Source organism: Salminus brasiliensis, chromosome 22, assembly GCF_030463535.1.
Source record: "Salminus brasiliensis chromosome 22, fSalBra1.hap2, whole genome shotgun sequence".
Classification (NCBI taxonomy): domain Eukaryota; kingdom Metazoa; phylum Chordata; class Actinopteri; order Characiformes; family Bryconidae; genus Salminus; species Salminus brasiliensis.
The window spans coordinates 25,148,254-25,162,924 of record NC_132899.1 but is presented as its reverse complement, the minus strand read 5'-3'; the positions used below and the strand labels follow the sequence as shown (position 1 = coordinate 25,162,924).

The 14,671-nt window shown below is 44.8% G+C and overlaps 1 protein-coding gene across 3 annotated transcripts in view; it reads right to left on the bottom strand.

Annotated features, from left to right (window-relative positions):
- jmjd1cb (jumonji domain containing 1Cb) overlaps positions 1-14,671 on the bottom strand; it is a 151,948-nt gene that overhangs the window by 91,565 nt on the left and 45,712 nt on the right. For all 3 annotated transcript variants that reach the window (XM_072667762.1, XM_072667764.1, XM_072667765.1), the window contains exon 2: positions 4,352-4,516. In XM_072667762.1, coding sequence (XP_072523863.1) covers positions 4,352-4,516 — 165 coding nt within the window. The remainder of the gene's footprint in view (positions 1-4,351; positions 4,517-14,671) is intronic.

Genomic DNA, 14,671 nt, shown 5'->3' with positions numbered 1-14,671 from the left:
AAACAAATTCTTCTTCTTTGGACGATTACATGTTTAACCCATGGCAATGCCACAGCCATGGAATCACAAGGTGTCCAACAGAGCACAATGGGTCCTCTCCCTCTCCCACCAATTACTCAGCGTGAGGCTAGCCAACGTGCCAGTTAGCTAACTTAAGATAACTGGCAGATCACTTTCTCCTTTAAGCATGTTAAGCCCTGAATTAGTGGCGGTTTGAAAGGATGCAATGGCTCTTTGCATGATTGGTTAAAATGATGAACTGCCCAGTAACCCCTACTAATCCAGCGAGGAGGTCAACTTTAACTAATCACACCAGCACGAGCGTCCACAAAACCAAAACATCTCGGAGAGGCTCCTCCTGAAAGAGCGAAATGAAGACGTGGTGAGGAGACGAAGAGCTGGGGGAGGAGAGGGAGGACATAAATACCCTGGGCAGGAGGCCAACAGCAAAAGCTCTTTAATGGGGCCTGAGGAGAATGACTGTTGCACCCGTCCCCAGCCTGCAAGTCCCGAGTCACCTTCTGTCAATAGACACAGCCCGTGTGGTCAGGAGCGGAGATCGGTGGCAGATAGAAGAACAATCGACTGTCTCAGTATCACAGGGACCCGCATATATCAAAACGGCCAGAGCAGACAAAGGCCAAAGCGTGCAGGAGAGGAGAGAGAGAGGGGCGAGCTGCTGAGTAAGGGCGATCGAGCAGCAGTAAAAGTCTGCCTTCTCCTTAAACAGCAGCCATAAATAACGAGGTCCTGAATGCAATTGTGTCAGGGACAGCGACAAGAGAAGGAGAAAGGGAGGGGGAGGAATAAAGGAAACATTGATATTCCTAAAGCTGAACAGGAGCACCATTGCACATGCACTGTTGGTAATGACTGTTTGGTGGGGGGGGGGGGGGGGGGGGGGGGGGGGGGGGGGCAATTCAGTATGGGATCATGACCGAATACAGCTTTGCGAAGTAGTGCAGCCTAGAGATAGCATTAGCATTCAGTGTGTGAACGGTGACCTGTGTCAGTTGTCATAGCTCAGGCTGAGCTCAGTAAACATGTGCCTTTAAAAACTAGAGTGATCATTCAACCAATGCGACGGCAGCCTGACGCACAGCGATTAGAATGATTACAGGTATTGATTGGGCTCCCTTTGCTGGAGTATGTCCAGGGTCCGTACAGAAGTAACCTAGGATAACACTGGTTCATTGTCCACCGGGCTGTTGCCTTTCATGCTAGATAAGATTATCTCTGTGGCAGTTCAAAGGCATAATACAGGTAAAAGAGGAGGGTAAAATAAACGCTGAACAAAGGCGGTGCTGCTGGGTATTAAAATATCGCCATGGCTACACCTCTAGAAAGGTGCACCATAAACACCACAGCAAACAAGTATCAGATAAGCTCTTGTTCCCAGTTTTTGTTTATTATGAGTTCGGCCCAATATAGGACAGAAATATCCACGCTTACACAACGAGGGGCTTACAGCCGAGACGCATGTTCTCAGGGGAAAGGTGGATGATGACACATTGTGTGTGTGTGTGTGTGTGTGTGTGTGTATGAGACTGAGGCTTCTCTTTGAACTCTTATCTCCTGCGCCTGGGCCAGATGGCGCTGTGCTGCACAGCGTTACATAATCAAAACAACGCGCACATTTCCTCAGCAACGCGCCGCTCATCTGAGAGCACTGTTCAACATTTTACAGCCTCTCTCGCACTCACACAGGCCCTTCGCCACATCTCGTTCAGCTGCCGTTACACCCTCTGTTCCATCACCCCCAAACCGCACAGCAGGGTCCACAAACCCTCCGAACAAACAATGACTTTATTGTCAGACGCGAGTCACTGAGATCAACGCAACGAGCTCAGAACCCCCAAATTAAGCTGCTGCGACCCAACAGGCGGCAAAACGGCATCCCACTTCTTTCCCAAGCCTTGGTTACTGCTGAACAAGCAGCGCTGGCTGCAGATTCACACACAACAACACATGTCTGCAAAGAGGGAACCAGAGATACTCATCAAGACATTTACTCTTACAAGTAAATATGACAACCTAGAAGAGGTTACTACCACTTTTGGCTCCATGAAGACGAAAAGCATACTTGTAATAAATAAGTTTCTATTATAAATATCATCTTTATGGAATCAAAAGTGGTTTAAAACTAGAACTAGCACTACTGATCTATGCGTGCACCGTTCCACTTGATGATACACAACACATATTGAGGATAGGTAGTTTTCTGAAGTTCCCAAAAAAAAACAAAACAAAAAAAAAAAAAAAACAAAGGGCCCAGCAGTGCCACATTTTAAAAAATCAACGCAGCAACATTACTCTGAGCCACCATTGAGAATACCTACGCAAGTCTTTCAACTGAAATGAACCGGCATAAACACTTAGAAAGGCTTATTTCACAATTCCTCAAGCATCCATCGTCTTAAATCAGAGAGAAAATTAGATAAAAAGTCCAATTCCCATTTTTGCCCACTAGCTACCTCCCACAAATCAAAACTACTAGCAGTTTATGAACTATGCACTACTATATCCATCTAGCAAAGACTAATGACGCTCTCTTTGTTAACAATATCCACAATACCCTCAGAAAGATAATGCTATCATAAAATACCATAAAATAGTGCCATATATTCCAGCACTATGCTCGGCCTAGAAGCAAATCTTTCATAGCAATTATAGCAACCTAGTCGCCAGATTCGACTAGTTTTAAAACGCTGTTAATTCCAGAACAAAAACCTACTAGAAAACTGCAGCACACAACAATGATAAATGATATTCTCATGAGTTAACCCCCTCACCCACACCCAGAAGGCCCCAGCCCACATCATAGGTTCTTACGCCAAGCATATAGCTGCACTCAAATGACCATAACTGTATTCATTTTTTTTTTACTATGCGTAACGTGTGCCTTACACACACACACACACACACACACACACACACACACACACACACACACACACACACACACACACACACACACACTATCGATTAACCACTGCTTGATGCTTGCTTTTCAAGCTTTAACGCTGATCCAACATAGTAAAAGTTAGCCAGATAACAGGCTGGAAGTTGTCCTTTCGGTCAACAACTCTTGTGAAACTCGGCAGTGTAGGTCAGCAACAGCTGGGCCTCTTCCAGAGTTCATTTCCACAACCCAGTAAAACTTAACAGGGACTTGGGGAATATGTGAGCTCGGCCTACAAGTCAAGTTACAAAGTCCAGCTATTTCAACCACACAAAGCACAACTATGCTGGAAAACTACCATTAATCAATAGACGGTGTTGTTTACACCCGAGTGAGCACAAGGTTTCATTTGCATGTTTGCTTGAATGTGGGTCATTTGTCTGAATGTGTGATTCAGGGTTAATTCCTTTCTCCAGTGAAACCCTATGAGATGCAATGGCAAGCCACGGAACCCTGAAAATAATGACAGGGTGTAAAATAATTACTCACACATTTCCAATCAGACGACAGTAAATGCCCTCATCAGACCCAGTATGAAAACAGTGAAAAAGCATTGGTTCAGAAACCAGTCCTGTAGAAGGTCCCGTACATTGTAGGTAAGATTTTGGTGTATTATAGTGTACTCCGAGACTACAACTGAGGAGTAACTGAGTTGTTTAACAACTATGCAAATCAAAGCTCCAAAAACATCCTTTGAGCTCACTCATCCACTGCAAATCATGTCTAAAACACTCATTTTTCAATCAATCATTTTTGTTCTACTGCTTTTATAACTGCATTGAACCCCAAAGATGGCCACTTAATAAAATTCGAAGATGGACACAATTTTCTATGGACTGCCGTAATTGCTATGAGAACATGATGTGCCCTACATTTATTTCAGACAAAAACTAAATATTAGCTGGTGGCCTTTGCTGCTAACAGTGATCATTCAATCAGCATTTTCTTGTCCACTGTAAGAAAGCTATTGAAAATATGAACAGTGAATATGAGAAAATTACTGTTCCCAAGCCCTGGCTTTCTTTTCACGTTTACATCAGTTCTGATTGGCCCATTAAAATGAAATCCTATACCTAGACCACCTACGTAATCAGCTTGTGTATGGAGTTTGAGTAATAATAGAATACTGATATTTTGGTACACTTTAAAGCAAAAAGGGCACGTTTTTCTAGCCAGCTGTCCAATTTCTCTTCCTGTTCTTTGTGAAACATTTTATGAACACTATATCATTAAACTTTATGTGGTCTCTGTTCCAGAACTTAGCTAGCAGACCCTTCATGATATTTCCTTTTTGATCCTATGTTGTGTAGCAGTGATCTTTCACTGATGTCATGCACGCCTGCCTGAGTAAGCGCAGGCGGAAGAAGGTGCAGCTTTTGGGAGACTCACCAGAGCTGGCCACTGGATCTGCTTGGCGCGGGTCACCTGCAGCTGCGAGCCCTCCTTCCTCTTTGCCCAGACGAGTTGCTGCTCCAACAGAAAGATCCGGAAATCCTCGTACACCTTCACCCACTCGCGCTTCTCCCACTCCAGATCATCAAACTCTACATACACCTAAAAAGAGGACAGAGAGAGAAGGTGGGCTTATTAGCACAACACAGCAGCAGTCAAACAACAAGGCCTCCGGCAGAGCCCGTTTTTCCACCCACACTCTTAAAGAAGGGCTCCTTTTTTCCCACCAGGTTTATTCTTAGTGCTGAAGGGTGGGGAGGAGGGAGGAGAGGGAGGAGGGAGGAGAGGGTGGGGAAGTTAGTTTAAGTCGCAGCGTCTGAGCCAAGTTTACCAAGCTGGCATGAACTTGCTGGGTTCCAGTGTCTTATGTCTCGCAGAGCTGTATGACAGATAGGTTGGGCCTTTGGGGAATCCCCCACCAAAAGGCTCAAAGGAGCGAGAGCGCGAGAGAGAGCGAGAGAGAGAGCGAGAGAGAGAGCGAGAGAGAGAGCGAGAGAGTGCTCCTAGAGAGTTAATCACAGTTTGCAGTAGAGCTAACACACTTGTTTGGAGCTGGACAGAGAAGGGGGAGATTTAGCGAGAGAGGAAGAAAAGAAATGAGGCGTGAATTCCCAGCAACGCTGCAGCAGTGTTCGTGTTTGCAGACAGAGCGAGGAGAAGCTGCTCTTTTTTGGGGACAAACATTAATGATTAAGTGAATTTCTGAACACTGCGGCCCGAGCGTAGTTTTGGCTCAAAGTCTTCAAGACACAGACAAGAATTTGAAGCTGGCTGAAACTTCTGAAACCAAAAGAACTCATTCCTTCTGTTGTTCCCGAGCACCCGTCAACAATGTACTGCCTAAATGATTCAAAATGGTCAGAGTCGAGCACAGACCACCTCTTCAACATCTCCCTGACAGATGCACACAGAGTTTCCCAGAGCAGTAATCGCCTGTAACGTCACTGTAAGACTGCACCACCACTTTTGTGACCAGGGGAACTGAAACATTGTGGTTACTTTGAGCTGTACAGTTTATAGGGATGGCAAATTCGGGCACATTTTAACGGATTGGGTATCAGCTATTTTATTGGCGATTCCAGAGTCTTTGTTTTCAGAGCGCCATCTTTGAGTGTCCTCAAGGTCTTTAGCGGACTTTAACAGACATTATAGCCCAGTCGGCAGCAGGGTGCATGTTCTCAGAAGGTAAATAAGAGTCTGCAGTGAAGCGAAGTTACAGTGAAGCACGAGAAACACAACATATGACATGTTTTCCCAGCGGGAGTACCACCAGGGCTAAACCAGGACTGAAGAGTGTCTTCAGAACTGGGTGCAGGCTTACGCTAATGCAAATACACACACACACACACACACACACACACACACACACACACACACACACACACACACACACGAAACCCAATAACACATTCACCCACTATAGTCCAGAGTGTGCACCCCTATACACATACAGTGACTTGACCGCAATGTTTTAAAGGAACTGGAAGTCACCAGATTATAAGATATTAAAATCAATACAATTTGGAGCGAAGAAGAACGTAACTTCAGCCAAATGAAAACTGGACTGGTTTGCTGGTTACTGGTGGTTCATTTCAAAGAATTATCGTTTCCTCTCGCCTTGCAGTTGCTCGAGATTGCGCTCTCTTTGCTTCAGCAGCCTTATGCAGAACAAGCTCTCTGGTGCCGAGACGTGTCTGAACATCAGTCAGCTGTAATCATGCTACCTGATATTCCTTGGCATAATGCACTCATCTGTACAAAGCAGCTCACAAAACTGAATAAAGGATGTTCAGGAGGGTTAGATCTGCAAAAGCCCTTCATCAGTGGCACTAGGGCTGCCTTGTAGACTCCAGTGGAGTCGAGGAGTCTGAGCAGCCTTCACAAAACCCACAGTCGTGTATCACTGCTGCGGCTGTGTCTGGAACTTAACAAGCTCTGCCTACTACTACAGCGTTCTGAGGTAGGGAGGCACCCAGCCATGTTTAAAGTAAAGTTCTGTATCCTGGCCTTTGTCAACTGCATTTCTATTGAATGGAAAAATTACGAAGGCGAACACTACCACGACAACAGTGGGCTATCAATACCATGGCAACAACAAGATGTATTGCAACCCTCGCAATTCAGTAACCTTCATCCCTTCATCAGTATCTTGCTGTCTAAGGTACTAAGGCAATTAAATAACTTCGTAAATCTAGCCTACGCTGTACATTACGGCTGATCTCACATAGCCCAGCTGACGGAGTTTGGTGTGTGTGTGTGTGTGTGTGAGGTAAGGGAAACCTCCTCCTCCTCTTGTTGCACATGCACTAAAATGCCCCATAGCAGCAACAGCAGCAGCAGCAGCTCACGCCACGCTGGCTAACAGACGGACGTTGCATAATGTGGACTCAAACCAAAAATGATTCACCAAGCCTGCTGCGTTTTTAATCACTCCGACAGCCTTCGCAGCCTCCTCCTCACTCTCCACTGCGTATGAGTGCACCAGTGTGTCTATGTGTGTGTGGCAGAGTGAAAGAGGGGAACAGGTGAGGAGCAGGACAGATGTCAAATGGACCCCCCTCCCTTCGTCTCTCTCGTACCAGTCCTCATTCTTCTCAACTGCACCACTCGCTTACCTTTTCCTTTTAACCTTAGCGTACTTCTTATTAGCCTCTACACTCATCCCTACTGCCTACTTCTCCTACTTTCTCTCTGTGGGTCATGTGATCCCATCCCCCACCACCCTATGTTGGTTGGCACTAGTAAGACACCCCTCCCATACTGCAAGGATCATTGAGGCTGGCTTTTACTCCTCACTCGCCCACTTTCCCTCCTCTCCCTGTTGACAGACGACATGTCCCACCCCCACATCCCTTATGAGTTACTGAAGCTGTGTTTAAAAAGTGGAAGGGGGCGGGGGCATGTAGTTTGGTACTTTTTTTTTCTACACAATATGAATACAATACCAACGTGACCATTGGAATTTTAGTACATAGTAACAAAGGCCCCGTTTGGCAAATAACATGCGGCCTCCGGGTATCCGATCATAAGCGGCTAACACAAGTACAGGCGCGAATGAGGTACAATGTGTCTCAAAGACGCACTGTAATCAAACCACACTGAGAGGTGGTCAGAGACACATAACCACATTATTCTAGTAGTGTAAACACCAAAGCATCTCAATGAGTGCCTGACAGCAAAGCACTGCCTCATTGCATCAACTGGGTCACCGCCACAGCCGGAAATACACAACAACCACAAGACCAGGCCATCCACTGTCTGCAGGAGTTAGCGGAGCACGCTACAATCACAAACAAACTAATGGACAAAAGCGAAGGCTCATCGATGGTATTATTATATTGGTATATTGACGAGCGCCATGTGCCTCCTCCAGTGAAAACGAGAGTAATCAGTGTAATCGGATCACCGGAGACGCACAATAATGCCAGGTGTGAACAGGGCCAAAATATAATCAATAAAATACAATATTTTTTATTTGTTACAATTTTTTTTGTTTGTTTTTAAACAACATTTGACAGTTGTCTAGGCCAAAAAATAAACCAATATGATGGCTATTATAATAATATTTTAATCAATTAGGGGACAGAAATCGTTAAATTGAAACCACACTACTCTTTCCTGAGCATATAGAAATTTGGATGTCGGTGGTACTTCATGTTAACCTTATAACCTTATAACCTTAACCTTATATATATATATATATAAAGCCATTTCTTGCTCCTGGGCTTCCTCTACAGTCAGGAAGTGGAAGTGTACACTTCGATCCACCACTAAACACCACATTTTTCTGGACAAGCTGAGCGATACAGAACCATTAACCACTGAAAGTGAAAGAATGATGTGGACTGAGGTGGTAGAGTTATATTACATATTATAGTTATAGTCCTCACAAATGTGCCCTGCCCATGTCACCAGAGTTACATAGTGCAGTCAGCAGTGTGCCATATATATTGCTGGGGGATATTTCTGCCAGCTAGCTAGCAAGATGCCTTGTTCTTTTGTTTGAGCACACCGTACCAATTGTTAAGCATGGTGAAGGTAGCATAATAAATGGAGCCGTTTCACTGCAAGTGTGCATTGCATAAAGTGAATGGAATACTGAAGGAGGACCCCAACCACACAGCAAATGTGGTTGTAAGCAGATCAGCATTAAGCATTACGTCCAAAATACGTGGACGTGGTTTTTAGAACCTGGAACAAAAAATGTAAACGAAAGCAGAAGCTTGTTGGTGGATCTCAATAGCATCTGGTCAAGACGCAACTTCCTATAGAGTGTAACCAAATATTAGGTAAGCTGTGTATCTACATGTCTGACTATGGCTAAGGGACCACATCTGTACATCCAGAAACAATAAAATTACATTTCTCTGACAAACTAGCATGGAAGCAGAATGCAGACCTTGTGTAGATGTTAAGAAGTCCTCATTAGCATCCAACATTATACTAGTTAGCTTTGTAAGCTCATTAGCTCATGTGAAGAAGCCGCCTCTGTTAACGGTTTCTCTGGCAACAAGAAACCCTAACAATTTCCTTCAGCTGGTTTTGAATAATGAGACATGTTCTACATGTGGGCTGCAGCACCAACTAGCCTACAGCACCATATTAATTTCAGCCAAAGCCATTTTTTAGGAGTACTCAAATATCAAAATGAGTTGAAACGCACCTCCCTAGTAAAACCTCCCTGCCTTTAAACGATGCGATATTTAGATTTCCATCTCCTCTCCGAGCGCCATCGTCATTACCTCTTTAGATTAGGCTACAATTCCCTTTTAAGCAAATGCCTGGCAAGCATGTTTGTCATGTACTGCTGGCATACACACATCAGACGAGCTCTTCTGGTCATGCTGCACCTTTTTGGTCGGCGGTGGAAAGAAAGGAGAGGTCGGAGAGAAACAGAGACAGGGAAACAGAGTAAGAAGAGGCTTCTTGGAGGGCACGTCTGTGCAGGGCTCCTCTGGGGATTAACTGGAGTACAGTACTGAGACAGATGGTGCAGTTCTGTCCGATTCAGCAGGGGCTGGAGCACGCTCAGCTGACTGGAGTGTTGATTTGAGCTTATCTGACCACAGACCAATAGACAAGAGGGGAAAAAAAAGAAAGAGCAAATGATTTAGAGCTCATGTTTGAATGCTGTGTGTAGTTGATTGTCTCCGTGCTTCATGAAATGAAAGCTGCATTTGTGCGGCTGCAGCAGACAGGAACAAGTGGGTCAGCGCAGGTTACGGACCACTCGCTCTCGAGGTCAGAACATTCTGCCCCATTATTTAACAATCAGCTAGCAACCGGACAGCTCAGCAACTCCGCCATCTCCATCTCCGTCACAGCACTCGCTTTTCCTCTCGCGCTTTCTCGACTGCAAAAACACTTATGTTTGGCTTTAGGAATTTATTTAAATCATGTTGGGGTATGGACTTACATAATGGGACCCCTTTGCTACTTAGGCTAATAGAAAGAGGAAGTTAGAAATGACATTTTATATATCAGACTATTTAAACAATGATATATTCCAGTAAGTTAAGGAGCTTTGTGTTTTTGTCACATAATTATAAACAGGTCTCTAAACAGCAGCATTTAATGATGACGAGCCATTCAGTTTAACAATAGTCTTTTTATAAACAATAGTCCATCATAATGCATCAATGCCACTTTCCATGTTATGGTAGCACCAAGCTAATTAAATCTAAGCTTTGCCTTCTTGCCTCCACAACTGGTCCATAGGTACCACTGGTCAGACTGTGGGACGCAACAGGAGGACTGAACAGTGTATAATGAAACAACAGCATTTTAAGGTAATTTTTTTATGTATTTTTCAATATTATGATTTTTATACCGTATTTTACTCAATTAGACTGGAGTTGAAACAAAAGGGGATGATTTGGTCATACAAGCTATCGGGGTTATCTACTTTAACCCCCTTCATTTCTCATACACACGCAGTGCCACGGATCTACTACTACTTATAGCCTCCCGACCACAACATCCCAACCACAGCAGACACCTGTGTTTCTGTTCTACTGTAAAAAAAAAACAAAAAAAAAACACAGATGCCCATCTTAGACACACACACACACACACACACACACACACACACACACACACACACACACACACACACACACACACACACACACCTATCACTTGAAACATCCACACGGTACAAAGCTTGTGCTTTGCATTAAATACATACAGTGAAAACTGAAGACTGTATGGACACCAACAGGATCCAGCTATGAGGCCTAATAAGGCAACCAGTAAAGTAAGGATTACAAAGAAATGCTGCAGAGAATTTTACATGGTTTACTGCCAAAAAGCACCAAACTCTGATCCAGTGCTGATCCTTTTTAAGCAAATTTCAGCCGGATATCACAGCATTGTTTGTCCCCATTCTGCTAGACAGACTGTCACTAGTTGCAGCTCTACACACAGCCTCTCTTTCAGCAGGGAAGCATTGTATTGACAGATTTTGTGCTCAGCAAGCCACAGCCTTGGACATTCCCCTCTTACTGTAGAACACACAAATGCTCAGTGACGTCAAATGTTTCTTCAGGCTGTCCTGCAGCTGCTCTTCGTGCTGATTTCCAGCAGGACAGGATGGCAGCTGAGAGCAACACAACCAGAACGAGCAACAAGATCAGGGCCTGATCCAGGGTCTCATTTGAGTGGATGCAGTGAGATCCTGAAGGTGATTCAATCATGGGTATGTTCGGAACATGTTTTTTTTTCCTAGACCAATTGCATGCATAAACTGCATAGTAACAAACGGTACATGGGATGAATTACACATATTTCCTAGACTTTCCTGGACCTGCTCGACCATTCCATCCAGTCCAGTTTGTTCATACTCCCCAAAGAAACCACAGTATTGTGATATCACCATGAATCATGAAGACGTCTTTCTGCCATATCTCCCAGCCGTCATGGATACGGTGTATGAATAAAGATCGGGTCAACAAAGGAAGCAGTGCAGACAGCAGGCAGGTGAATAAATCATCGTCGGAGGCCTGGTTGAACTCCAGCAACCTCTCGCGCTCAGTCACAGCCCAGCATTTACATTCAGATTGCCCAAGGACACTGATGGAAGGAGCAGAGTTCGCCTGGCTTGCAGAGAACACTCTGAAAGGGGGGAAAAAAGCTCACATTCTTGTGGTTAGTGTCTGCGGTGGGAACTTATTTCAATGTCAGCGGCATCTGACAATCGCCATCCCTCACACGCTCACTACAAAAAAAAAAAAAAAGAAAGAAAAAAGGAAAATAGCTCCATAGCAGCGCTGTGCCAACAAAGACATACACAAACAACCACACACACACACCCTGATAACCATCTCTCCTGGAGTGCTCTCCGATTGTGCTGGTGATGAGTGATCTGAGCAGACAGTGTGAGCCAAACACACCTGGAGATCACAAACCTACAGTTCAGACAACCTTAACATTGCAGCTAGCCCAGTGGTCTGCCGGCATATCAGGACAGTGGAACTTGCTTAGAAAGCACAACAAAAAGTATAAACAGTAAGTATGTGACTTGGACTGGGGTGAAAAAAGGCCAGATGTGGTTTTACATGCCCATTTATAGCCCTGTTATAGATTGGAAACATGCTAATTTTCTTATGGTGGGCTTGATTGTCTGGCTTACAACAAGGCACTGCAACAGCTCACATAGAACCCAGCCCACATAGCACTGTAACAATCGTGCCGGACAGTGCTGCTATCCTGTCCTGTCGTGTACAGTTAGCTAGCTAGGGTTAGGTTGGTCATATAGGATTAGCTTTTAGCCTGGCACAGACACCCACTGACTTTATCCGGCTTCATCACTTCTTCATGCTCTCTGCTTTTGACGTCTTCTATCCTGGATCAGGCCTCCGGCAAAGTCGCAGTGACCAGGCCTGGCTCGCGTATCAAACAGATACAAATAATTAAATAGAATGGGGTTAAGAGTGAACATGAGTCAGAGTAAAAATTCTGGTAAAATTGACTTTGCAATTTATCTACAGAAGAATCTGGAAAACCTCCAGAAATCTTGAGAGACACGTCAAAGACAGTTGCTTGGTATGCTAGCAAACTAACTAGATGTTTTTAACAGCTAACAGATAAATTTATCTATGTATTGCTTTTAATTATTGGGGATACACATAGTACCCAGCCCATTCCTCCCCCAGAAACTCACAAACTCGCACCTCTTTCACTGAATTAAGCCCACAACACCTCTGGAAGGCTGGACAATGAGGACTGCCATCCCAGACACACCCTTCTCCAAGCTCACTGCACAGAACTATCACCCAACATCATAAGTGCCTCTCCGGTGACTAATGCCGTACCTAGCCCAACTGGTAATGGCAAAGCATGCTCCGTGCAGTCAGTTCCATGTGGACTAGTTCCATATGCATTACAAATGGCCTCCCTATGGCCATACCTAGCCCCTCTGGCACAGTTAATACATGTGTAAAGCCAACAGTTTCTTGTGGACTGTTGTAACTCGTGGACGTGGATTTTAATAACACGATATCAACAGCATATGCCCCCCCCCCTCAAAAAAAAAAAAACAACACCACCCACCATCCCACCATTCTACCCCTGCATATTTAATCACACCCTGCTCTTCCCCACAGCCCCTGAATCCAACCAGCAAAGATGTGGCAGACCTCACATGGTCATGCAGATCATAAAAATATCCCACGTACCAATACACTAGCCAATAAAACACAACCAGGACAGCGGACTAGAGGCATCAGATCATGCCAACATGCAGCTGACCGCTCAGGACCCCGGGCCCAGCTGGAGGTAAAGGCTACATGAGCCTTTGGGAATGTCACCAGGCTGTTGGCTGTTTGGCCTGCACTGCTGACCCAAAATCCAGCTCCACACAGTAGTGTTGGAGGAGCAGGACTCTATGTTTATTACAGACACAAGAACCTCTAGAGTCAGTAACAAACCATGTACGTAAAAGACGGCACCCCATGCTGCCTGACTGCAAGAGCTTGTATGCATACACTTTAGAAGGTCAAGCCTGGCCTGTTCACGCATGCATAAGGGAGAAAGTCTTGTTCTGCTTCCAAGCTCAGGCGGGCTGTGGAGGTGTTATATAACTGCAGTCAGACGCCCAGAGAGCAGGGGCTGCCTGACTGCCCGCTGAACCCTCAACACAGGCTGCAGATGAGGAGCTGAAGCTGGAGCAAACCGGACTGGCCATGAGAACATCCAGTGCTCAGCCATTTTATGGATGGCAGGGCTGGAGCATGGAAATGCCCGAAAAAGGCAAATCAGGAGAAGTCTGAATTCCTGCATTAATAAATAGGAGTTGGAATTGGTTAGGCAAGCTGGGAGCTCAGGGCAGTGTAATGAGCACAGGCAGAGGGGATGAATACTGATGTTGGTAAACAAATCAACCAGGACAGTCATGATAACTTGGCTAAACTTGATTGTCTTATAATCTTACTGAATTTATCACCATTTTTTGTTCAGCACTTCACTTAAGCACCTATAAGCTGGAAGTCTTTAAAATTTCTCATCGTGACTAATCATACTAACATGATCGACATTCCTAAAACCAACCTGCTGTCACACTTTCCAGTCCTGCCTGTCAAACGGACTTTCTTCACAATGCGGACTCCCATGGCGAACCTGTTGGAACACTCGTCTTCACCGACCAATAGTTCCCAATCAGCCTCACCTGAGCACCAATCATGTTCACCTATTGTCCCACAGCTCGCAACTGTGACATTCACAACTGAAGAGAATGTTCCCAACAAGCCATCAGAAGTCCTTCATTTATTTATTTGTTATTATTATTATTTTTTAACTGGGCACTCTCAATCACTCACACACACGCGCACACACACACACACGTTCTGGGAAGTCTGACCTCACACAACACAATGTGCAGGCTCTATGATATGTAAGACCTGGTTGCTATGCAACTAACAGCGCGCACACACACACAGAGTTGGGTTACTCATGCACAAACATGCTTTCGCTCCTTTACTCTCCCTTATTTTGCCTCAGTCTCTCTCTTTCTCTCCCTCTGTAGTACAATATCTTCAGGACTGTGCTATTATGTATACCAGTATTGCCAGAAATGCAGTAATGAAAACACAGGGCAGTAGTAACAGTGGGAATGGGAATAAACGTCACGCAATTCCTGTAGGAACAGTAATAAAAGCGCCGACCTCATTTTCCTCCAATCACTAGTTAGTAACTGTTAAATTCTTTAAAATCAGCCTTTATCCCAAAGTTTCCCCATTCCACCTTAAATGATGCTTCAGT